A 24,094-nucleotide genomic window follows, 5' to 3' on the forward strand; every position below is an offset into this window, starting at 1 on the left:
GCTGTCTTATATAATCACATCCAATATTCTAGAGCAGGAATTTAACATAGGTATGACTCTATCACCTCATCCATAAATCTAGTTAAACTCTTTCCATTGACTCAATAATATCCTTTAAAAAAAAGATTTACTTATTTATGCGTACAAGAACTGGGGCCAGAGGTGCAGGGGAGAGGGTGGGATGGTGAGAGGATTCACCAGAGACAGAGGGGGAGCAGAACAGGCAGATCTACTGAAATACACTGCTGAGGGGACCAGTGGGCGAGACCAGAGAGGTCAGCTGCGCCATGTGGGTCAGCTCCCTGGCCAGGGATTGAACTTGTGCTGCAGTGGCTGCCCATAGCTTCATAGTGCTGAGACTTAACCCCTCGCACCACCATGGAGGCCCCCTACCCAATAATATTCTTGAGAGTCTTGCCCCAACTCCGTTCAAGAGCCCCACCAGAACCCCAAGATGCATTTATGTGTCATGTTTCTTTAGCTGCTTTCCATTTGGAACAAGTCTTAGATCTTTCTTTGTCTTTCATATCCTGGATAATAACATGGGACAAATTAATAAATGAATAACTAACTATATAATATGTTTCCTCCTTCTTAATGTTTTCTCATGATTAGACTCAGATCGTGCAGTTTTTGATGCTATGTTCTGGTCAGTATATCGTATCAGGAATCACATGATTTTGGATCTTGATGTTAACCTTGATCACTTGGCTAAGAATGCACCAAGTCCTTAAATATAGTTACTATTTTTCTCTGTAAGATAAATGTTGTGAGGAGATACTTTGAAATGATATAAATAACCTGTTCCTCAACAAATTTTCACCCACTAGTTTTAACATTCACTGGTTATTTTTATATGCATCATTTATTATAATGATGGTTGCCAAATGTTCATTTTCTAATTCTATCATTCCTTCCACATATATTAGCTAGTATTCTCCTGTAAGAAAGAACTCTCTCTTATTCATTCTTTCATACATTCATTCATTTATTTCATATAGTCATCATTCATTTATTTATTCATTCATTTATTCATGGAGTCCTCTTTTATTCATTACAGTTATCATTTATTTTGATATCAAATTAGCCTATAGTTGGCTAGCAGAAACTTCTCAAGATGGTGCCTGTGTGTTTTTTTTTACCACTTCCCAACTATATTTTTAGTTGTTTCTTACATTTTGATCCAAAATTTTATTCCAGATTTATCTTGTACTTTCTTTGCTCAGGCTCTGGAGTTATTCTCCTAGTGAAGAATGATATATAGAAACCAAGATCTGAGCAATAGGACACTGATTATCTATATCTATACATAAAATGTTCTCTATATATACACACATCAGAATAAATTTGACATCAAAATAAATTATATATTCTATATAGATACATATGGACATATGTACACATTATATAATATATATATCCATATCCATGAGTTTGATATCAGTACCTCCTGTTCCTTCTAACCTTTCCCCTTTCCATATTTATAACTCCCCTCTGAGAAATCTGGCTCCCATCCACAATATATTTATGCATTTGCTTATCATGCCTATATAGAATCAGTCTCCTGGCCCTGGTGGCTGTCTGTTTGGTTATCTTACTGCCCACTCACTCTGTCTCTACCTCTCCAGTCCCAGTTACGCAGCCCTTTCAGCCTTCTCGGCCTTGACCATGTCTTTGGCCCCAGATGCCTCTGAGTTCCTGACCCCACAAGGACCATCAACCTGGACTGTATTATAGGAAAGAAAGAAAAAATATAAAGAAGAAAGGGAAGGGGTGGGATGTTTTCTTTATCTTTGTATATGAAAGGCTATTAAAAAAATGTATAGCATAACATTGAATAGCCCTCCTTCTGGAGATTGACAGTGATTCAGAACTGGATGTACCGCCTACCACCTGTGTAATTAATCTCAGGCAAGCTATTTAACATCCCTGTGCCTCAGTTTTCCCATTTGTAAAATGGGGCTCATACTTGTACCTACCTTATAAGGTTCTTTTAAGGTTTAAGTGAGTTAATACATTTGAAGAGCGGGGGACAGTGTCTGGCACATAGTAAGAACATTTAAATCTGAGTATTATTATTATTATATCCCATCATTTTGGGACATGCTGCTTTATTTTTTTAATAAAAAATCCTAAATACCACTGAGTCATTAGTGATGTCTTTTGTAGGGAACAGAAGGATTACTGAAGTTATTTTTATCTACCCATAGGCATATGTTTTCTATAGACAAATGGATCTTTGTAAGGCAGGTGGAATCTATACTTTTCTAAGAGTATTTTATCAGGCCCTGGAGTTAAAGGAAACATTGTTTAAAATTATTATCAATTAAAACCAATTAGGGACTCCCTGGTGGTGCAGGCGGTTGAGCGCAGCGCTGTGAAGCTGTCCACAGGCTCTGCAGTGCCGGTTCGATCCCAGCCGGCCGTGGAGATACCCACATGGCAAGCAGACCTCCCCTGTCTTGCCTGCTGCTTCTCTAAGCAGTGTATTTCAGTCAGTCTGCCTGTTCTGTTCCCCACTCTGCTTTGGTGAGTCCTCTTACCCTCCCACACATCTGGCCTGTACCCTGGTTCTTATATAAATAAATAAATCTTAAAAAAAAACAAACAACAATTATAAGTTGAGGTAAAGCTTCCTGGAAATGCTAGTGTAAGCCACTGGGATGATTTTTGAATCTTAATTCATGTAATTAAGATAATTCATGACATAATTTCATGACAATGAAAATTATATAAAATGCAAATTTTTATTTTAGGTAAATAAAATTTTATTGGAAAATAACTATGCCTATTTGTTTATAGATTGTTTATGACTGCTTTTACTCTACAATGTCAGGGTTGAGGAGTGCTCCAGAGACAATATGTTCTGTAAAATCTAAAATATTTTCTACATGATCCTTTATAGAGAGTTTGCTGACTCTTGGTTTGTATGATTAGAGAAGTCATAGGATTCTGGAGGAATTTCTGGGAAGAGGGATCAAGTCCAGCAGACACTCTTGTCCTGCAACCTTGGATAAGTCATCTAATCGTATCCATTTCCTCATCTATGAAATGAGAATAAAGGATGTGAAGATTTAAGTCCCTCATGCTTCCCTTTGGAGCCTCTGCAACATGAATTAAAATTCACTCAATTCTACCTTCATGGGCTGACAGTTCTTTTTTTTTTTTAAGCACTCCCATCTTTCTTATCTTTTCCATTAATCTGTTTGCTGTGAATTGTACGAATATGACAGTTTTCTTCTCTGTCCAACACACTCCACACTTTATCTAATCCATATACCTGTCCATTGGCTTATACTAGTATTTTCAAGAAGTTTCAAAATCTTTAAGCTTTCATATTTCTTTTTTGATTTATTTATTTATGCATACAAGAGCTGGTGTATAGGCCAGAGATGCAGGGGGTGAGAGGATTCACCAGAGACAGAGTGGGGAACAAAACAGGCAGACCTACCGAAACACACTGCTGATGGGAGCAGCGGGCGAGACAGGAGAGGTCTGCTGTACCATGTGGGTTTGCTCCCTGGCTGACTGGGGATTGAACTCATGCTGCAGAGGCTGTGGATTGTTTCATAGTGTGGTGCTTAACCCCTTGCGTCACCAGGGAGGCCCGACCCTTCATATTTTTACCTGGGTTTGTCTCCACTTGGTACCTAAGAGTGGATTTTGGGTAATGGGTCATGATGCATGTTACCTGGTTCTTTTGGATGGTGGAGCTATTTCACAACGGCCCAAAGAGCAGTTTACTTTGTTCCATAGCAACAAACCTCTTGCCCAAATTTGCCATCTGGTGTTTGAATCCTCTATTTTGTGGAGATTTTTTTTTCATTAGCTGACAGTCATTACTCATTTGCTTTTGGCTTTAATATTCCTGACATTTTCATTATTGCTCATCCTATATAGTCCCAGTCTCAAGTAAGAAAGCACTTGGAGTTGTTTGCTTAGCAGAAGGGATGTTATTTCATCTGGAAAATAAGGGGGTCGGATGAGAAGGTTCCTGCTAGCTGGCACCATCTCTGAATTTGTGATTTCATGAAATTGGGGCTTAATTGACTTCTGTTTGTGCTTGAAAGCCCACTGAGACTCTAGCCTGTGAAGAAGGAGGTGGTGGACTGTAACACATAGTACTCATTAGGTGGTGAATGATTGACTAAGTGAATGTCTGTGCACATAAGCTAAGGTAACCTCAGGATGGAAGAGCCGTTGCCCCACAAAGAACACATCAATGTATTTTGTAATTTCACCACTGTTGTCTCCCAAAATATTTTCAGAGATTTCCTAAAAATGAATCTCAAAGCTGAACCATGACCTGCAAAGCCCCTGGATTTATTTTTTCCAGTGCCTGAAATAGTGTTTGTCACATGGGGTAGGAAGGGGAGGTAGTAATTATTGAGTGAATACACAAATAAGAGCAAGAAAATAATCTACTGAATACTTGATTTGTGAATTAAAGTTCTCTCTAGCTCAGTATCCCAAAGTTATTTAAAGTTTACTATTTAACACATTGTGTAGCTTTTTTACTTTTTGCCTCTGCTTCTGTTATTATTTATCATTTCCATTCCTTTCCCTCCAACCCTGCAATGTACCAAATTCTATGCATTATGTCAGAATTCTGTCTTTTCTTTAAAACCTTCTCTGACTGTGCCCATTGTCTCTCCATGTGAACCACAAGGTCATCATGCCCTCCTGGTCTCATTCATTTTTTTTTTTTTAAGAAATTTTCTTTTTCTTTTCTTTTCTTTTCTTTTCTTTTCTTTTCTTTTTTTTTTATTTATACAAGCACTGGGTACAGTCAGAAGCGCTGGAGGGTGAGAGAATTCACCAGCGCCAGAGCGGAGAGCAGAGTGGGCAGACTGACGAAGTACACTGCTGAGGGGAGCAGCGGGCGGCAGGAGAGGTCTGCGCGCCATGTGGGACCCTTGCTTGGTGGCCAGGCATGTAACCGGTGCTGCAGAGGCTGCGGGCAGCTTCGCAACCCAGAGCTCAACCGCTGTGCCACCGGGGAGGCCCTGGTCTCATTCATTATTGATTTTTGTGTCTTAACTTCCCAACCATAGGCTGAGTACAGATTATATTTATATATTTTTTCTTTCCATTTTCACATGCATTTTAAATGGAATTAACTTTTCAGTTTTTGTTAAAAGAAAACATTTTAGCAAATTTGAACTGAACAAGTGAAAGAAGTGAAAAAATACCCACAAATCCACCAAGAAGAGATAATAACCATTGTCAAAAAATAGACACACCACCACTAACATAACCCCCAACACACACACACACACCCCATTTTTCTTTTTTAAAAAAGATTGTATCATACATATGGTAATCTGCATTAAAAAAATTAAGATTGTATCAAGTATAATTTCCCTTTAGTATATCTAAGTTGTCACTGACACTTAATTGCCACAGTGTTTAGTTGTGTTGACCAAATCCCTTACTGACTGATTTTGAAATTGGTTGCAATTTTTCAGTAATGCAAATGTTACATAATGTACATCTGGGGGGTAAGTCCTGTGAGCATGTTGAAAGAGGATAGGTTTAAAATCATTGTGGTGGACTGGAACGTGAGTTGACTAGGGAAATGCTCTTCACATTTTTGTACTGATGTGTCCCTACAAAAACTTCTGAAAAATTTTATTTGCTTTTAAAACTTTATAGGTGTAATTTTTATTATTTTCAAATATATCTAAATCTCAAAGTTTCTGGCAAATTGTAAGTATATCCTTATTAAAATTAAGCTTCAACATCACTGAAAATTTATCTGATGAAATCAAAACATACTGACTTGATATCCACTTAAATTTTATTCTTTAAAAATCATGAACTAGCTCCCTTAATGATCTGAAATGTTAGTCGTTTTCTTCTTGAACTGCTGATTTCATTTTACTTCACTTACATTTGTGCTAATGCAATTAAATTCATACTGTCTTTTAGGTATAAAGCATTTAAAAGTCTTTTATTGATCAACCATTCCAATAAAATTTATATAAAAATGTAAATATTTAAAATTTCCTGGGATCATAAGAAAATTAAAAAATGTATATCATACCGTTTGAGAGAAAATTTGTTTAATATAAAATAAAAGGCTTATTTTCCCTCCAGTTAGATAACATACCTATGGATACGTGTTGCTCATTGCTAGAATGAAAGTAAGGGCAACATTATTTTTTTCTTATTATCCAATTTTATAGATGTAAATGCTGAGAAAGACTTCATGTAAATCAAGTAGATGGGAATGGGAAGAGTTTTCTTATAGCAGCATTTCTCAATTCTTTGAACTATGAGTTATTTGATAAAACTGAAATAGTACTCTATTACCAAAAATATTTATAATGACCTGTCAGCAGAAAGCAATTAGGTTGTCTGTCAGCTTTATTGATAGTTACCACCACAGTACTAGAAAAATGCATTTGGGGGTCAGCCACAGGCATTAGTGAGAACACATTTGAGTTTGATAGTTATAGATATACCATCTGTCATGTTTTGAGCTTTGCTCCAATGCTACTTAACTCCTCAGGTGGAGTAGCTAGAGTGGTAAACAGGAAAAAGAGGAAATTTTAGTCAAATGTGTGATTCAGTGGTTTGGGAAGTGAAGTAGTTACAGGTCAAAAACATGTCCAAGATATGGCCATGCTGTGAAGTTGATGAACTTCGTTTGTTCATGAACAAATCACTGCAGATGAGTTTACAGAAATAGGGGGCCATCTTGCTTTTATGATGGGCATTATATTGCTATTTTTTAAATATTTTATTTTATATAATTCTTATATCATTTTTCATTTTTGCACAATGTATGCATGTTCATTTTGGTTATATTCCCCATACAATTGCACCCCCCCTTATTTTGACCCTAGTCCTTCCTCTTCCCGCCACTCCCCCCATAGTATGTCTCTGGTTTATAGTTGCTGGTTGATTTTGATTTTCACTTTGTATTAATTAGTCTTTTTCCTGGTCCCTTATTTAGGTTTTCTAAATTCCTTCTATGAGTGAGACCATCTTTTTCTTTTTCTTTTTTTTTTTATTTTATTTTTATATTCCCCATACAATTGCAACCCCCTTATTTTGACCCAATCCCTCTTTTCCACACCCCACCCCCATAGTGTGTCTCTGGTTCATAGTTGTTTGTTGATTTTGATATTTTCTTTCTTATAGTTATTCTTTTTCCTGGTCCCTTATTTAGGCTTTCTAGATTCCTGCTATGAGTGAGACCATCCGGTATTTTTCTTTTTCTTTCTGGCTTATTTCGCTGAGCATGATCCCTTCCAGCTCCATCCATGTTGCTGCAAATTGCATGTGTTTATCAACCCAAATGCCCAAAAATAGATGACTGGATCAAGAGATGAGGTACATATACACAATGGAATATTACTCAGCAGTCAACAAAGTATTTTTCTTTTTCTTTCTTATTTCGCTGAGCATGATCCTTTCTAGCTCCATCCATGTTGCTGTAAACTGATTGTTTGATGGCACATTTTTGAGCCATGAACTTCACTAAAGAGTTGCTAAGACTTTAGTTAGTCCTAGAATCATTGGCTTATTGGGTTTTCCTACTGCTCCAGAATAAATCTTGATGATTTTTATTTTCCTCAAAAAACATTTATTCCAAATACATTATCAAATGTGTGAATATAATTCTTTACATATCAGTTATTTATCTATTTGTGACTTTGATGGTAAATCAGTTTCTGAGATATATTGATAAATTGTTTTGATGTTTTTATTTAATTTTGTGTCTACTCTGAGATTTATTGATTTGAATATATTTTTAGAACCATCAAATCACTTTTCCATATATGTAGGAATTACATTTTCCTCTTCTTTTCTGATAAAAATTCCAATACTTGAAAAAAAGTATATATCAATGAATAAAACAGTCAAAATTTGTTTTATTTTCAGTTCTGTAAATTATTTTTTCCCACAGTACATTGCCTTGCTTCTAAAAATTAGATATGTTTATTTTTCTAGGTTTTCCTTTTCACTGTATCATATTCCATGTAGTATTTATTTTCATAATATTCCACTTAAAAATAAAACAGGATGTTTTATGCACGTAGATTTCATTTGCCTCATCTTTTCTTGCTTTGCAATCCATTTTTTATGAAGGAAGCAATCAAACTGCACTTAAAAAAGAATCAACAATAGATATAAAATATTTAGCATTTAACATATTCCAAGATTTGCCAATTTCTTCACCCAAATGATATTTAATCCCCCATATAGCCCTGTGAGATATGTGCTGGTGTTACCCCAGTTTGCTGATGGGGAGACTTCACTGATAGAGACTGAGAGACCTATCCCAAGTTTCCCAGCTGTTGTCCACAGGGTTCAGACCTCACAAGTCCTTGATGCAAGAAATCACACTGTTAGTGTCTTAAACACACTATTAGAAGAATAGAGAAGAAATTTTTAAAGCAGAACATCAACATAGTTAATGCTAAGATTTAATTGTTGGGCAAGTATTATGCAGTTATTTTCATTGTTAATAAAATTGCCCAAGATAGGGGCCTCCCTAGTGGTGCAAGGGGTTAAGTACCGCACTATGAAGTAATACGCAGCCTCTGCAGCACAAGTTTGATCCCCGGCTGGCCAGGGAGCAACATACATGCCTCAGCAGACCTCTTCTGACTCGCCCGCTGCTCCCCTCAGCAGTGTACTTCGGTCAATCTGCCTGTTCTGTTCCCTACTCTGTCTCTGGTGAATCCTCTCACCCGCCCCGCCCTGCATCTCTGGCCTGTACCCCAGCTCTTGTATGCATAAATAGATAAATCTTTTTTAAAAATTGCCCAAGATATTCTACTACTGTACTCTGGACTCGAGTTTTTTGTAATAGTCTAAGAAAAATCTTTTATTCATCTACAGTGAGATGTACTTTCTGTAAATAATTGTTTCCTTTAATCATTTCCAAAGTGGGGGTAAAATAGATATCGATTAGCCATTTTTCATACCCTGTATCTTCAAATTAGAAATTTGATGTCTTACTTGTAGCTATAGAATGGCAGAAAAGGAGACATTTCATAAGGTTTACTTCTTTGGGCAACCAAAGGCAAATCCCTGTCTTTTTGCCTCTAACCTCAATCCCATTTAGTAATAAATAGCTTTTAAAATGAACACAACCACAATTTTATAGTCACTTGTAAAATGATGAAGGTATTTAATAACAGCAAATGACTATGGTTCATTAATTTGTGATTCTTTTCTTTCTTTCTTTTAAAGATAGTGTTTTTAGAAGAAGCTTCTCAACAAGAAAAGCTGGCCAAAGAATGGTGCTTCAAACCATGTCAGATAAGAGAACTGAGCAACCAGTAAGTCATAACCAACTTCTCCCCTTTTGCGAGATGCCATTGACTAGCCTCAAATGCCAGAAAACCTGCCTTGAAGGACAGAAGAGATATTACATGATCAGTGTTGTTATTGTTATTATTCATTATTATTATTAATAATAAGAGGTGAGGAGGGAAGGAGAAGACAAATAAGAACAGAAAGTTGAAGGATGGAAACTTTGAGAACTAGAGCTGTCATCTTTCATTTATTTCCTTTGTTCAAGAAGTAGGATCTGGAGGTGAACCCACAAGGGCTTTCAGCCCAGGGGAACACAGGGTGTAGGTAAGTGTACAGATAACTAACCAGGACAGTGAGAGATGTGTTACCTCCGTAAAGGAGTTAAAGAGGGACCGTGATAGAGATAAACTGTAGCAGGGGAGCAAAGGGGCATTCCGGGACCGATTCCTGACAGCATGGTTAGATTGTCCTGTCTCCAAAAGTACACTTGAGCTGTGATTTAATGTTCCAACTACTTGTCATAATATTTTTAAAAAGACTTTATTTATTTATTTTTGTGTTGAAGAATGGGTGTAGACCAGAGGTGTGGGGAGTGAGAGGATTCACCAGAGACAGAGTGGGGAACAGAACAGGAAGATTTACTGAAGAACACTGCTGAGGGGAGCAGTGGGCGAGATAGGAGAGGTCTGCTGTGCTCTATGTCGGTTAGCTCCCTGGTGGGGGATCAAACTTAGGCCCTAGAGGTGATAGCACTGAGACTTACCCCTAGGCCACCAGGGAGGCCCATTATCACAATTTTTAATAATTGTACAAAGTGTGTTTGTTTCCTGCGATTGTCCACTCATCATAGTCTAGTTAACATGTCTTATAGAAATGGTAATACTTTTTTAAAAAATGAAAAAATTTATCTAGGTTCAGGCCAAGTATGTTTCCAAAGTAAAAAAAAATAATTTTAATTCTAAAAACTTTTATTACTTTTTATAACTTGTAGTAAGAATACTGAACTAGGAGTTTGAGCCCTTGCCCTGAACCCTCGCTGCAGCTTTGAGACGGTCAGGTGTAAAGCAGGCCACTTCTTTCTGTGGCTTGTCTCCTAGGCTGTAGCAGAAGGAATGTCCTGGGTGATCGTGGACGCCCCATCTCCTGCAGCAGATCTGCAAACTAGGTCACCCCTAGGCTCTTAGTCAGAAGAGCTATCCACAGTCCAGAGAGGGGATGACTGGTTATGAGGCTGCACTTGCATTTATATTCCTATCTCTTGCTTCTTGCCCTCTCCCTGCTGCTTTTTCTATAGACTTGGAAGACTGTGGGCAATGAGCACATTTATTTCTATAGATAAATCCAAAGAATATGGAGATAATTCCAGGTACTTCTGCTGTTATTGTCTGCCCTGTCTTTGTAGGTTTTCATGGGAATAGATGTTGAGAAACAGTCACCTGCTTGTGCGCCTTGATGAAGGGGGATTAGAAGGTTTGGAAGGGGGTGAGAGGAGGATGGAATGTTGGGTGGAAGCTGCTTTTGGAGTTAAATCCATCAGTCACAAGAGATTCCAAGGGACCTGTGGCACTACAAAGGGAAAGTGGTTAGCAAAAGATATAAAGGAGACTTTGGTGGAAGACTGAAGCATTTGAAGAAAAATTGTCTAAATCATATTTAGATGCAGTTGAATTTCTCTAAGTCAGAATTAAAATATCACAGAAGATGCTATTTCTGACAGTCTGTTTAACAGACTTAGTACATCTCCAGGTCTAGCTCAGCATGGTGTGAATTTTTTTGGAAAATGAAATTTACAACTGGTGCCCTCTGAGTGGTGCTTAGGTAGGAGTGGATCAGAGTGTGAGATTATGGACCACAGACAGATTGACAGGGCCAGCACGATGGGGAGGAAAAAGCACTCATACCATCATATCTTTTGCAGGGTAGTGGGATGGGGGTTGACAAGGCATGCTGACAGATTGAGCAACGCAGGCCTTTGTATTAGTCATGTGTTTTGATGGTAGAGCTTTTATTAACGTTGTCCATTTAGTTAAAAGGTGGGTGGATGTTTTAATAAGTGTACCTATGGACATACTGTTCTTCCTGAGGTGCTGTTGTAGTCTGCAGGCTTGGAATATGAAAGCGATGGCTTTTATTTAGGGAAAGTTGAGGTTTTCTAAGGCAATTATGAAAGTGAGTAAAATGAAAAGAAGAAAGCTAAAAAGCAGGAGCAAGGAGAGCTTCTTCACCTTCTTCTGCCTCTAAGCCCCATTTCTGAAGTGTCTGCAGCTTGACTTTTGATGGTTATACCTTGAGTGAGTGAGATCTTGAGTGAAGAACTCAGTTCTAATCCTGACTGGGCCACTAGTGAATTCCCTGTCTGAAAATCAGGCTGAATTTCCTGAGCTCCCTCACATTGTCAGTAAAATGAGTTGTTGGGCACACTAACCTCTAATCTATATGCAGCTTGCACAGTCTACATTCTGTAATAAATCCTGGAGTATAACCTTGATTACATGACTATTTCTGGTAATAAACATTTCACAGTGCCTCCTTTTTTTTCTTTTTTTTTAAGATTTATTCATTTATTTATACAAGCACTGGGTACAGTCAGAAGCATGGGAGGGTGAGAGTATTCACCAGAGCCAGAGCGGGGAGCAGAACAGGCAGACCGATGAAGTACACTGCTGAGGGGAGCAGAGGTCTGTGCGCCATGTGGGACCCTCCGCCGGTGGCGGATCGAACAGACGCTGCAGAGGCTACAGGCAGCTTCGCAACCCAGTGCTCAACCCCTGCGCCACCAGGGAGACCCTCACAATACCTCCTCTTGCCTAGGAAGGATGGCTAGTTTTTCTGGAGAAAAGTTGCACTTGAGATGCAATTAATCTTTGCTCCTCCGTTTCCTTTGCAAACTTTGTTCGGTCAATTATCTCCTTAACTTCTTTCACCTCTGCTACCTTAAGAACTTGTTGAGGATTCTCCATGGAAAATAAAATTGACTTTCACTTTATCTTTACATTACCATTCTAACTTTCACTACCAAAGAATGCCAAAGGGAGCTCTCTGTCTGCTCAGGGTTTTCTCTACCACCTGTCTTTCGTGTCTATGACTCCTCGGCAGCACCTAGGACAGTAACTAAATGTACTAGAGAATCTCTCAGTACTTACATAACGAAGGACTGAGTACATGTGGAATTGGGTGCCTTCCCAACTATTGCTTAAAAGTAAGAGCTCACAGGAGCCTTTGAGACCATTCATTTCAGCCTTGACCCTTAAAATTTCTGACACTGATTACTCCTGCCCTCCATTATAAAACCCTCCCTACACTGCTGTCCTCAAACCCTGAAGGCCTCCCCCCCCATGTCCCAAGCCTCCTGACAATGACACTGCCTAGACCTTCTCCAGTCTTACTCCCTGAGTAGAGGTCTTTATTCACAGAAATCTCTGGCACCCCCAACTTTTAGGGTTACCTATACAGGGAGACACTCTGATCCAAATCCTATCTTTAACTCTTGTGATATCTCACGTTTCCAGTTGCTTTTTTGAACACTTTGACTCCAGGTTTCCTGTGACATTAGCCCTCCCTCCAAAGGGACTTTTCTTCTAAATTCTCTGTGCTTATATTTACAGCCTTACATGCTCAAAAATTCACTGTGACTTGTTCCTTTCTTGTGTTCCCTAGTGTGGACTTTTAGTGAGTCCTGACCCGCGACGGTGAAGGAAATCAGACATGGGGGACTGTCATGTCCAACATGCAGCAAATCTTTATTTTTTTAGTGTTCATTATATACTATTTTAATTGCAGCAGGTGTAACATCAAAGCATACCACATAATGGCAACATGTATGAATGATTAGTTTATTTTCTTACTATTATCTATTACTTCAGACAGTAGGGTACCGGGCGGTTAGTTCTCACACACATAATCTTATCGCCTCCTAGCCTGAGCCTGGGAAGTTCGCTCATTATTTTGTTGTTGTCAATCTGTGGAGATGTACGCAGTTCACTTCCAGGCTCTCAACACCAAGTCCTGTCACCCAGAGGTTTTCCTCCGAGACACATGTGTTTTCACATGCCTTAGGGACTCAGGTCAAGGCCCTTCTGCTTACTGCGCAGGATCTCTCCATTTTGTTATTCTCAGACTGTGGAGATGTAGAAGCCCGACTCCACACAGGTCACTTTCCAGGCTCTCAACACCAAGTCCTGTCACTCAGAGGTTTTCCTCCGAGACACATGTGTTTTCACATGCCTTAGGGACTCGGGTCAAGGCCCTTCTGCTTACTACGCAGGGTGGCCGCCTCCAACACCCTAGAGCTAATAGATGATCAAATTCTTTCTCTTGTATTTATCTTTGCCCTTTCTGTCCCCATAACCAACATTTTTATTCAGAAATCTCATGGTTGGGAGGTAGAAGGAGTCTCTCAACACATGCCCTTCACCACCAGATACATCTTTCTAAACCTGATTTATATGTCATAGTTCTGCCAAAGAAAATTAAAAAAAAAAACTAATATCCTCATGATCCCCTTCCTCTTGGCTACAGAATAACGAATGCATCTAAATTGAGTAGTTGATTCTGTTAAAAACACTTTTTTGTTATTATTTTTTAGAAAACATTTTTATATAGCAAAATACACAAATCTTTGGTATATAATTTGTTAAATGTACAATCACTCACACACACACACACACACACACACACACACACACACCCCTATGGACCCAACATACAAATCAAGATATAAAACATTCTTATCAAACTAGAAAGTTCCCTCATACCACCTGTCTTTCTCTCGGCACTCCTCTTCAGGGTACTCCCTAGTCCCTCATAGGCAGTCACTGTCTGATTTCTATCACATAGGTTACTTTCACCTGTATTTGAATGTTACATAAATGGAATAATTCATATGTATATATTTTTTTTGTCTGGATTCTTCCATTCAACCCTAAGTTTTTGAGATTCATCCACACTGTTGTCTTTATCAGGAGTTTATTCTTTTTTGTTGCCAAATAGTATTTCATTTTATCAATATTCCACAGTTTAATCCTTTTGCCTTTGGTGAATATTTGGTATGTTTCTATTTGAGACTAGTATGAATAAAGCTTCAGTGACAATTGGTTACAATTTTTTTTAATGAAGTCTTTTTTTTTTTTAAAGATTTATTTATTTAATAATACAAGCGCTGGGTACAGTCAGAAGCACAGGAGGGTGAGAGAATTCACCAGAGCCAGAGCGGGGAACAGAGCAGGCAGACTGACGAAACACACTGCTGGGGGAGCAGCTGGCATGGCAGGAGAGGTCTGCGCACCATGTGGGACCCCTGCTGGCAGCCGGGGATCGAATGGGCACCGAAGAGGCAGCCTCACAGCCCAGTGCCCAACCGCTGCGCCACCAGGGGAGGCCCTACAATTCTTTTTAAAACACGTTTCATTGCACTTAGGTAAATTAACAGGAGTCAATTTGCTAGTTGAGACCTTTATTAATTTGACCAATCTACACCCTTTTCCTCAATCTCTCTCTCTCTCTCTCTCTCTCTCTCTCTCTCTCTCTATTTCTCTCTCTCTCTCTTTCTCTCTCTCTCTCTCTCTCTCTCTCACACACACACACACACACACACACACACACACACACACTCCTCACTCCTAATCTCAATTAGACAATAACCTCTGAGGATGAGAATGTTCAACTTCTCTTTGGACTTCCCACAAGGCATAGTAGAGTACCTTAAACATAATAGATACTTGAGAAATAGTACCTAATTGAACAATTGAAACTACAAATTCAATTAGGTGAAGAAGTCACACTGCCATTTCATCTTATGGTGAAGGAGATAGTAAGAGCTCCAAGAGTAAAGAGTCCTGGAAAGGCCAGTGTCTAGTACCTAAGAAGAATTTGTTTTTCATCCTTCCTCTCTGCCTGCCCTTACGTTGTTGCCTTTTCTTTAGGTTGCCTAATTTACAGGTCCTCACTGTTCTTTATTTACAGTGTGATTTAGCAGTTCTATGACAAGGAGGGTAGAGACCAAAGGTATTGAGTCTACAGTTAAACTGCCTGAGTCTGAATCCCAGCGTTGACTATTTGAATGACAGTTTTTTAAAATCTGTGAAAATTTCCTGAACCTCATTTTTCTCTTATGTAAATGAAACTAACAACACTGCTTGTTAGGCTTGTTGTGAATATTGAATCATCATAACAACTAATGTGTTTTTAGTGCTTTCCACTATCTTGGCACTGTTTTTCTACAGGCTGGCTCAATCCTCACAACAGCTTTATTGTGCTAGTATTATCTCCATTTTACATAAGGGGAAACTGAGTCATGGTAGGGTTATATAACATGTTGAATGCCCCACAGCTGGCGTTGGGTGGGGCCTGAATTCTATCAGGAAATCTGAGTTTAGAATATATCGCTATCCCCTGTTATAAACTACATCCCACAAATAAGAAGTTGCACATGGCATGCTGTGCCCAGTGCCCACCCATGCACATCTTGAGTAAACATTACCTGCTCTCAACATCATCATTATCATCATCACCACCATTCCTCATTCTCATTTTTTAAAAAAGATTTATTTTATTTATTTATGCATACAAGTACTGGGGTGTAGGTGCCGGGGTGAGAGGATTCACCAGAGACAGAGTGGGGCACAGAACAGGCAGATCTTTTTCTCTGCAGCACTGGTTCGATCCCTGGCTGCTCCCCGGCCATTGGAGGAGGGTCCCACATGGCGCGCAGACCTCTCCTGCCGCCCGCTGCTCCCCTCAGCAGTGTACTTCAGTCCTTCTGCTGTTCTGCTCCCTGCTCTGGCTCTGGTGAATTCTCTCACCCTCCTGTGCTTCTGACTGTACCCAGTGCTTGTATGAATAAATAAATAAATCTTTAAAAAAAAAAAAAGAACAGGCAGATCTACTGAAATACACTGCTGAGGGGAGCATCAGGTGAGACAGGAGAGGTCTGCTGCACCATGTGGGTCAGCTCACTGGCTGGGGTAACTCATGCCGCAGTGGCTGGTGATAGCTTGATAGCAGTGAGATTAAACCCCTGTGCCACCAGAGAGGCCACTCATTCTCATTTTTAAAAAGTAAGACATTTATAGATACTCACAGTTTCGTTTTTCCTCCATGTAAGTGGTATACATTTGAATTGGTAACACAAGGGACACTTTATTATACCAAGTTTTGAGTTCACATTCCTTATGCATATAAAAATAGACTTAATATTAACTCAGGGAGATGGAGGTAGCAGTGCATATTATCCTTTAACACATATATGTTTGGATAAGATTAAATACTAGACAGCAGTGAACTGAATTAGTTCTTTAGAATAATTTGCAAACAGCCAAGGTCCAGATGACCATTGCTTCTAAAATTGCAGCCTCTCTGTTTCTCATCTGCCATCAATAGTGACAAGTGTATAATTGTTCAGCCCACCTCTAGGAGTTTGAAGATCTCCCTTCCCATCTTTTTCCCTGTCCTCACTGGTGAGAACAATGTCAGAGGATAAAATCATGTCTTCACTCATCTCTTGTGCAAAAACCACTTTGCTTCTTCTCAGTGCTGTGCTTTCATCATCTTAGGTTAGCCTCACACTGACCATTCAAACTTAGGAGCTGTATCTTTCCAGTAGAGCTTTATTCGTGTTTGTTTCCTGATCTCTAAATAATAAAAGTTACAGTCATCTGATTGCATCAGCTCTAAACCTGTGTGGGGTGAATAATTAAATCATTGTCAAGAGAAAATGTGATTTAAAGATATGGCAAATTTAATGTTACTAAATTCTTTTCTTCTTATTTAATTTCCAGTGAGTTCTTCATGCCCGGGCTGGTTGATACTCACATCCATGCCTCTCAATATTTCTTTGCTGGGAGTAATGTGGATCTGCCGCTTTTGGAGTGGCTGAACAAGTACACGTTTCCCACAGAACACAGATTTCAAAAACTCGACTTTGCGGAAGAAGTATATACAAGAGTTGTTGTAAGTATCCGCTGTGAGTGTTGGGGCCTTATATCCTGTCATCTATAGGAACATCTACTTCTTTGGGCAGAGTTAAACTGTAAAATATAGGCAGTTAAGCTTAGGATGGACTACAGAGATTTCTTTTTTTCCCCACTTCTTTATAACCCAGTGAATTTGTGACCACCTCACCTAGCATAGTTTGTTGCTAGCGAAGGGAGAATCCATTACTCTTTATTTTACTTGTGTTTTATTTTACTGAATGTCAGTTCAATGCACATATGTATTCTCCTACTTCTGTCAATCCATATGCTGTTCTGGCGATGATATGGAGTAGCTGAAAACCATGTGGAAAGTTTCTTAATGCATGTTACCCATCTATTAAAAAAAAATCCACAGCAGATAGTATCAACTTCATAGGATCGTTATGATAATTAAGCAAATAAATATTTGTGAAGTTCTTAGAATAGTGCCTGACAGATGGTAAAATATCTCTGTGTTTTCTTGAAAAACTATCCAGGAAAATTTAAAATAAAAATTTCAAATTGCAGTCAGAAGGATATCACATTGTTTTTGGTAACTTTACAAGGAAGGACAATAGGTTGACCCATATTGCAGGGCATGTGGAACTGTGAAGAGCACGATCACCACTAGAGGGAGCTATGGAGCTAGCTCAGTGAACCCTGGCTATGGTTTGTGCCAACTATATATTACCAAGAAATACTCTGAAAATGTCTTTCCACTCTTTCAAGAAAATAAATTCTTTCTGCACTAAACCTATGCCCGATCCACTCAGCAGCCAGAAACAACTTTTTGTAGTTAAGTATTAAAGCTGAAAATACTTTATCTGACTACTTCATTTGTCACTCAACACACTTGCCTGCAGTTGGCCTTGGTGGTAGATTTTCTGCGAAGGTGTTGGCTGTGTGTAGTGGTGACAATGTAACAGGCGTCAAAGTGTGATCTAGCCATTCTGCCATTTACATTGGTCTTGCATCATTTAGCCTTAAAGAGTAAAAGCAAGTGCTAACATTTATTCACTTGCCTCAATTATAAATTCAGTGTAATTGTGGATGTTACATATTTAGCATGCATCCACATGACACCAGAAAAACTGAGGACTAAAGCTGTGTATGAAGTTGCTGGTGCATTGTGTTAATGAATTGTGTTAACTACACCAAAAACCTTTTTATTCTTAAAATTTATTTATATCTCTCATTATTCCAAAAAGAGTCTGATATTTCTTAAAATTACATAGTATACAGCAGAAGAAAATGAGTCAGGAACTCATGGCAAAGGAACAAAAGGGGGCAGGAAAAAATAAAATAAAACTGAAAGGTGAATGTTTGTATTAGTTCATGTGCTTGTTAGTTTGCTGCAAAATTGGCTTAAAGTTTCTAGCAATCGACCCAGAAATGGAAATCATTTCTGTAATTTACACTGTGTGTGTGATTAAAAAGACCCAAGACACCTTGTTAAGATAAAGCATATCTTTCCCAATACTGATTTTCTTTTAAAAAAAATCCCAACAATACTTAATATATAGATACTATATTATCAGAATATAGATTATCAAGGTGCTATAGTATCAAAAATTCCAGATATCAATATTTTATATTTAGAGAGTTAAATATCAAGAACTATATATCCTTCAAGCAGTACTCCATAAATATTATTTCTTATACCAGAGGGCTTGATTATTGACAAGTATTTGTGTGCATACATCCTTTGCATCTCTGATTATGAACATACCAAATACCTTACCAGCTGGACAAGTCAAGGATATGGTTGAGACCTCTTTAAGAAAGTTGAAAGGAATATAGACTGGTCCAGCCTCACTGGTTTCACAAAACAGTGAAAATAGATATACCATGTAATCCAGCAATCCTGCTCCTAGGTATCTAGCCAAAGAAAGCAAAAATAGTAATAAGAAAGGATACATTAACTTCTTTGTTCATTGCAGTACTATTTACAATAGCCATGTTTTAGAAACAACCTAAGTACCCAAAGTCAGATGAGTAGATAAGGAAAAGTTGGTATATATACATGGTGGGACACTACTCAGCTATTTAAAAAAAAAAGGGTTGGGGGAAGGTGAAATCCTGACATTTGCAACAACATAGATAGAACTGGAGGGCATTGTACTCTGTGAAATAAGTCAGAGGAGAAAGAGAAATAGTGAATGATCTCACTTATTTTAGAATATAAAGAAACAAAACAAAAAAACAGGTAAAACTAAACAAAAACAAACCCTAGAAATATGACTGTAGAATTGAGGCTACCAAAGAGGGAGGATGGAGAGTGGGGACTAAAGTGAGGAGAGAACCAGGGGAATGTGATGGAGGATTCTGGGTGCTTTGGGTGGTGGGTGTGGTGAGGTAACAAATACCTGAAGAGGTGTGAATCTATACCCCTAAATCTCTACTCCTGAAGTTCTCTCGATAAAAAAAAGATAAAATTTAAAAAATTAGAAAGTTGAGATTTGCTAACTACAATCTGTCCCTGAACTCAAGACATCCCATGGCAATGAAGGAGATGCTCAGGCAGCTACTTATGAGTAGAATCTATAGGATAGCATCTGAGGTTAGATTCCCAAATCCATTTATGAAATTTTTACTTTTGGAGAGCTCTTATTCTCTGATTTTTGTAACATTTTGTTCTTACTTTGTGGGTGCAATATCTTATTTCTCTGAGAATGTTAATTTTAGAATTATTTATTGTTTTATTTTTTATTAATTAATATTTTTTACTTCTTTGTAGTCCCCATAGTTTTCCCACTACCATATCACCCATAAACTATCACAATATTCCCTTGTGTTCATCCCACCCCTGTTTTACCCCTCTCTCCCTGCCTTTGCTGTATACCTCAATTCTATGGTCAGCTTGCTAATTTTGACTTTTTCTTGACCTTTTGTTTGGTTTCTCTATATTCTACAGATAAGTGAGAACACCCAGTATTTATCTTTTTTCTTCTGACTAATTTTGGCTAGCATAATCCCTTTTTTTTAAAAAAAATTTATTTATTTATACAAGCACTGGGTACAGTCAGAAGCGTGGGAGGGTGAGAGAATCCACCAAAGAGGGAGGAGCAGAGAAGGCAGACTGGCGAAGTACACTGCTGAGGGGAGCAGCGGGCAGAAGGAAAGATCTGCGCTCCATGTGGGACCCCTGCCAGGTGGCTGGGGATCAAACCGGCGCTGCAGAGGCTGCGGGCAGCTTCGCAACCCAGCGCTCAACTGCTGCGCCACCGGAGAGGCCCTAGCATAATCCCTTCTAATCCCACCCATGTTGCCACAAATGGCATGAGTTTGTCTTTTTTGATCACTGAATAATATTCCATTGTATAAATAAACCACAGCTTTTTGATGCATTCATCTATTTTGGGACATTTGGGTTATTTCCATATCTTGGCTATTGTAAATAGTGCAGCAATAACCATAGAAGTGTAAGTTTCCTTTCAAATTAGTGTTTTTGTGTCCTTCAGGTAGATTCCTAGGAGTGAAATCACTGAATAATCATAGTGTTATTTTTTTTATCAATCATGCTTAATTTTACTCTGAATACAGTATTAAACTAGAAATGCTGGATTTAACACTGAATTTAATACCAAGGTAGGAATTTTAAAGTAGATTAGTCGTAGCGTTATTTTTTTAAATCAAGCTTCCTTCAGACTCTATAGATTGCTTGTTTCCTTCAAGATTTTTTTCAGATTCTTTCTCTTGCCCTCTACTTGATAGAAGCTCTGCTCCAGAGTCTGTCAAACCTTGCACACGTACATTCATATTGATGAGCGTTGCTCTCAGATATTGACTGGAAGCTCTGGGCTGGGGTTGGACTTATTAGCTAATGAACAGTATTAAAGATGAACAGTGAGGCAGGGGACAGCCTTTTAAGTGGATCCTAAGTGTCACTGTGAGCACATCATTCTTCTAGAGCCATTCATCTTCTAGAAGCAAGTGCTTCAGTCCTGCCAGCAGTGGTGGATGTAGTATATGTGACATTCTGGGCAAGATGGCTAAGGATGCCAGGGGGCAGTCAGATTTTCTTTTTTCTTTTCAGTCTATGCCTCACTTGTCCTTTTGGTGTATACCCTCAAAATGTTATTTGATTTCTACAAAGGTTGACTCTCTTCTTCAAAGGGCAAGTTAAGGGTAGTTGGTTTATTCCAACAGGGAGGAAAAGGATACAACCACAGTTTAACCATCTATACGCAGACTTTCAACCAATTCCTTGTTAACAACCACTTGGTTCTCTTTTTTCAAGTTGATTCCAGGTTCTCATCCAAGAAGATGTTGAAATGTTTCCTCTGCTCTTGTCTCCTCTCATGTTCTTCTCGTGGGTTAATAGATTTTGTGTTCCTTTACTGTTATTTTAGTAGAAATTTTCTAAGGAAGGTGGATATATGAGACCAGTCTGCCAGGTTGAACTTTAAGCCTGGCTGACTAAATTTACCTTGTAAGAGGTAGAAAGATCTCATTTATTTTTTCCAGATGCAATAAAGTTTGGACATCCTTAAATAATTCTAAAAATAAGGATGAATTAGCATCACATTTTATGAGTTCTGTAACACAGAACTGTGTGAATCTAGGAAATCAAAAGTATCCACTTCTCCTCCAGTAAATGTTTTTGAGGATATAAATAGTTTTGCCATTTACCTTAACTGTATTTCATATCAAGATGGCATAACTTTAAATAAAAACATTTTAAAATTAAAAATGAGTTTTCTATTTTCATCTTTATTTGCCATGTGACTTTTCTGGGCACACACGATTCATGGTTTTTGTGATTTATTTTTAGAGGAGAACGCTAAAGAATGGAACAACCACAGCTTGCTACTTTGGAACAATTCACACTGACTCATCTCTGCTCCTTGCGGAAATTACAGGTGAGGAGATGAAAGCCTGATTTCTGGGCACATCAAGCAAAGAACACCAGACTGTGCCTGGCCATGACTTACACTTATGAGCAGTCCTACCTTTCATTTGCTAGAATTTGAGTGTTGCATTTCCCGCAAGTAACTAGGTGTCTGTGTATCTCAGTGGCCCTTGAATGCTTTCTGTTGAAGTGATTTGAGTCCTTACTTAAGGTTTTTGGTTTCAGAATGATGTGTGTGGGTTTGAATTTTGTAAATTAATGTAGGACTTTTGGGAGCAGCTAATTTTAGTTGTGGGAACAATTTATTATAATCAACAGACATCTTTGGTATTGACTAGACCCAGGGCACTGTGCTAGATGCTGAGAACACAATGAAACAGAACATAGTCCCTGCCCTTGAGGAGGTAGACAGAATCAACTGATTTACTAACTACATGCATTGATTAATAACTTTAGGGGCAAAAAAAAATAACTTTTTAAAAAAGATTTATGTATTTATGCATGCAAGAGCTGAGGTATAGGCCAGAGGTGTGGGGGGTGAAAGGATTAACCAGAGACAGAGTGGAGAGCAGAACAGGCAGATCTACTGAAATACACTGCTGAGGGGAGCAGCGGGCGAGACAGGAGAGGTCTGCTGCATCATGTGGGTTAGTTCCCTGGCCAGGGATTGAACTCATGCTGCAGTGGCTGGTGCTAGCTTGATAGCACTGAGACTTTACCCCTATGCCACCAGGGAGGCCCCAAAAGGGCAGTTCTTACTAGATGCCTGGCATTGTGCAAAGAGCTATACCCGGATTATCACTTGTCTGCAAACTGCCTTCAGGAGTGATTAATCATATCCTCATATTATATAGGGGTAAACTGATACTCATAGAGTCTACATAATATGGCCAAATCACACAACTAATTAACAGAGCTGGGATTATATTTAAATTGATGAGTCCAAAACTTGCACCCAGCACAGTGCCTGCAACATAGCTGGTACTCAGTAAATATATCAGCTGATGTTGGTTTGCTGGCCAAGATAAGTTATGCCAAATGTCTAAAGGATGACACTGAAAATAAATATTTCTGCTTTGAGAGGAGACAGACAGAAGCCAGAAATGGACCTATGTGAACAATTCATGGAAGGGGCCTTGTAACTGGGTTTTGAAGGGAAGATAAAATGTTGAGAAAGAAAAATGTCATTGAAATAGGAAAAATGGGGCCTCCCCGGTGGCGCAGCGGTTGAGCGCTGGGTTGCGAAGCTGCCCGCGGCCTCTGCAGCGCCGGTTCGATCCCCGGCTGCTCCCCGGCCACCGGAGGAGGGTCCCACATGGCGTGCAGACCTCTCCTGCCGCCCGCTGCTCCCCTCAGCAGTGTACTTCGGTCCTTCTGCCTGCTCTGCTCCCCGCTCTGGCTCTGGTGAATTCTCTCACCCTCTCATGCTTCTGACTGTACCCAGTGCATGTATAAACCAACCAACCAAACAAATAATAAATAAATAAATAAATAAATAAGACATGCCTCTAGAAAATTAAAAAAAAAATATTAAAAAAAAAAAAAAAAAGAAATAGGAAAAATGACATGTGCACAGCTATGAGGACAAACATATCCACAGTAGATACAAGAAGCAGAGAACATTGTAGCTGAGCTAAAAGACAGAATTCATTGCATGGTGAGGGAGGAGGCCAGACTGATGGGATCGATCAGCCTGGAGAGATCTGATGTGCATTAAAGACTGAAAGAAGGTTTTGAACTAGGTGAGTTTTGTGCCATGATGCTTTAAGGAAAAATAATTTGATGCCCAGGTGAAATACATTACAGGAGGAGGGCGGGACTTCTGAAAGACTCTTAGGGCAGAGGTGGAGATGTAAAAAAATTGCATTTCCCATGTCTTCACTTTTCTGGGCTAATTTCCTTTAGCACTGCGAGTAAAGATGAGGTTCTTTAGTGCTGAGAACTGCTATTAGGACTTAGTAAAATTCTCAATATAATACTACTGCAGTTAAGAATAACAGCAGGGCCTCTCTGGAGG

General features: G+C 38.9%; 1 protein-coding gene across 1 annotated transcript in view; it reads left to right on the forward strand.

Moving 5' to 3' along the window:
• Nucleotides 1-24,094, forward strand: part of GDA (guanine deaminase) — a gene marked incomplete at both ends in the record, with an annotated part of 72,489 nt that overhangs the window by 24,727 nt on the left and 23,668 nt on the right. Inside the window, 3 exons of the mRNA XM_084237171.1 lie at nt 9,211-9,299; nt 17,052-17,223; nt 22,000-22,087. Of these exons, the coding sequence (XP_084093297.1) occupies nt 9,211-9,299; nt 17,052-17,223; nt 22,000-22,087 (349 nt within the window). The remainder of the gene's footprint in view (nt 1-9,210; nt 9,300-17,051; nt 17,224-21,999; nt 22,088-24,094) is intronic.

Source organism: Talpa europaea, assembly GCF_964194135.1.
Source record: "Talpa europaea genome assembly, chromosome: 7".
NCBI classification, from domain to species: domain Eukaryota; kingdom Metazoa; phylum Chordata; class Mammalia; order Eulipotyphla; family Talpidae; genus Talpa; species Talpa europaea.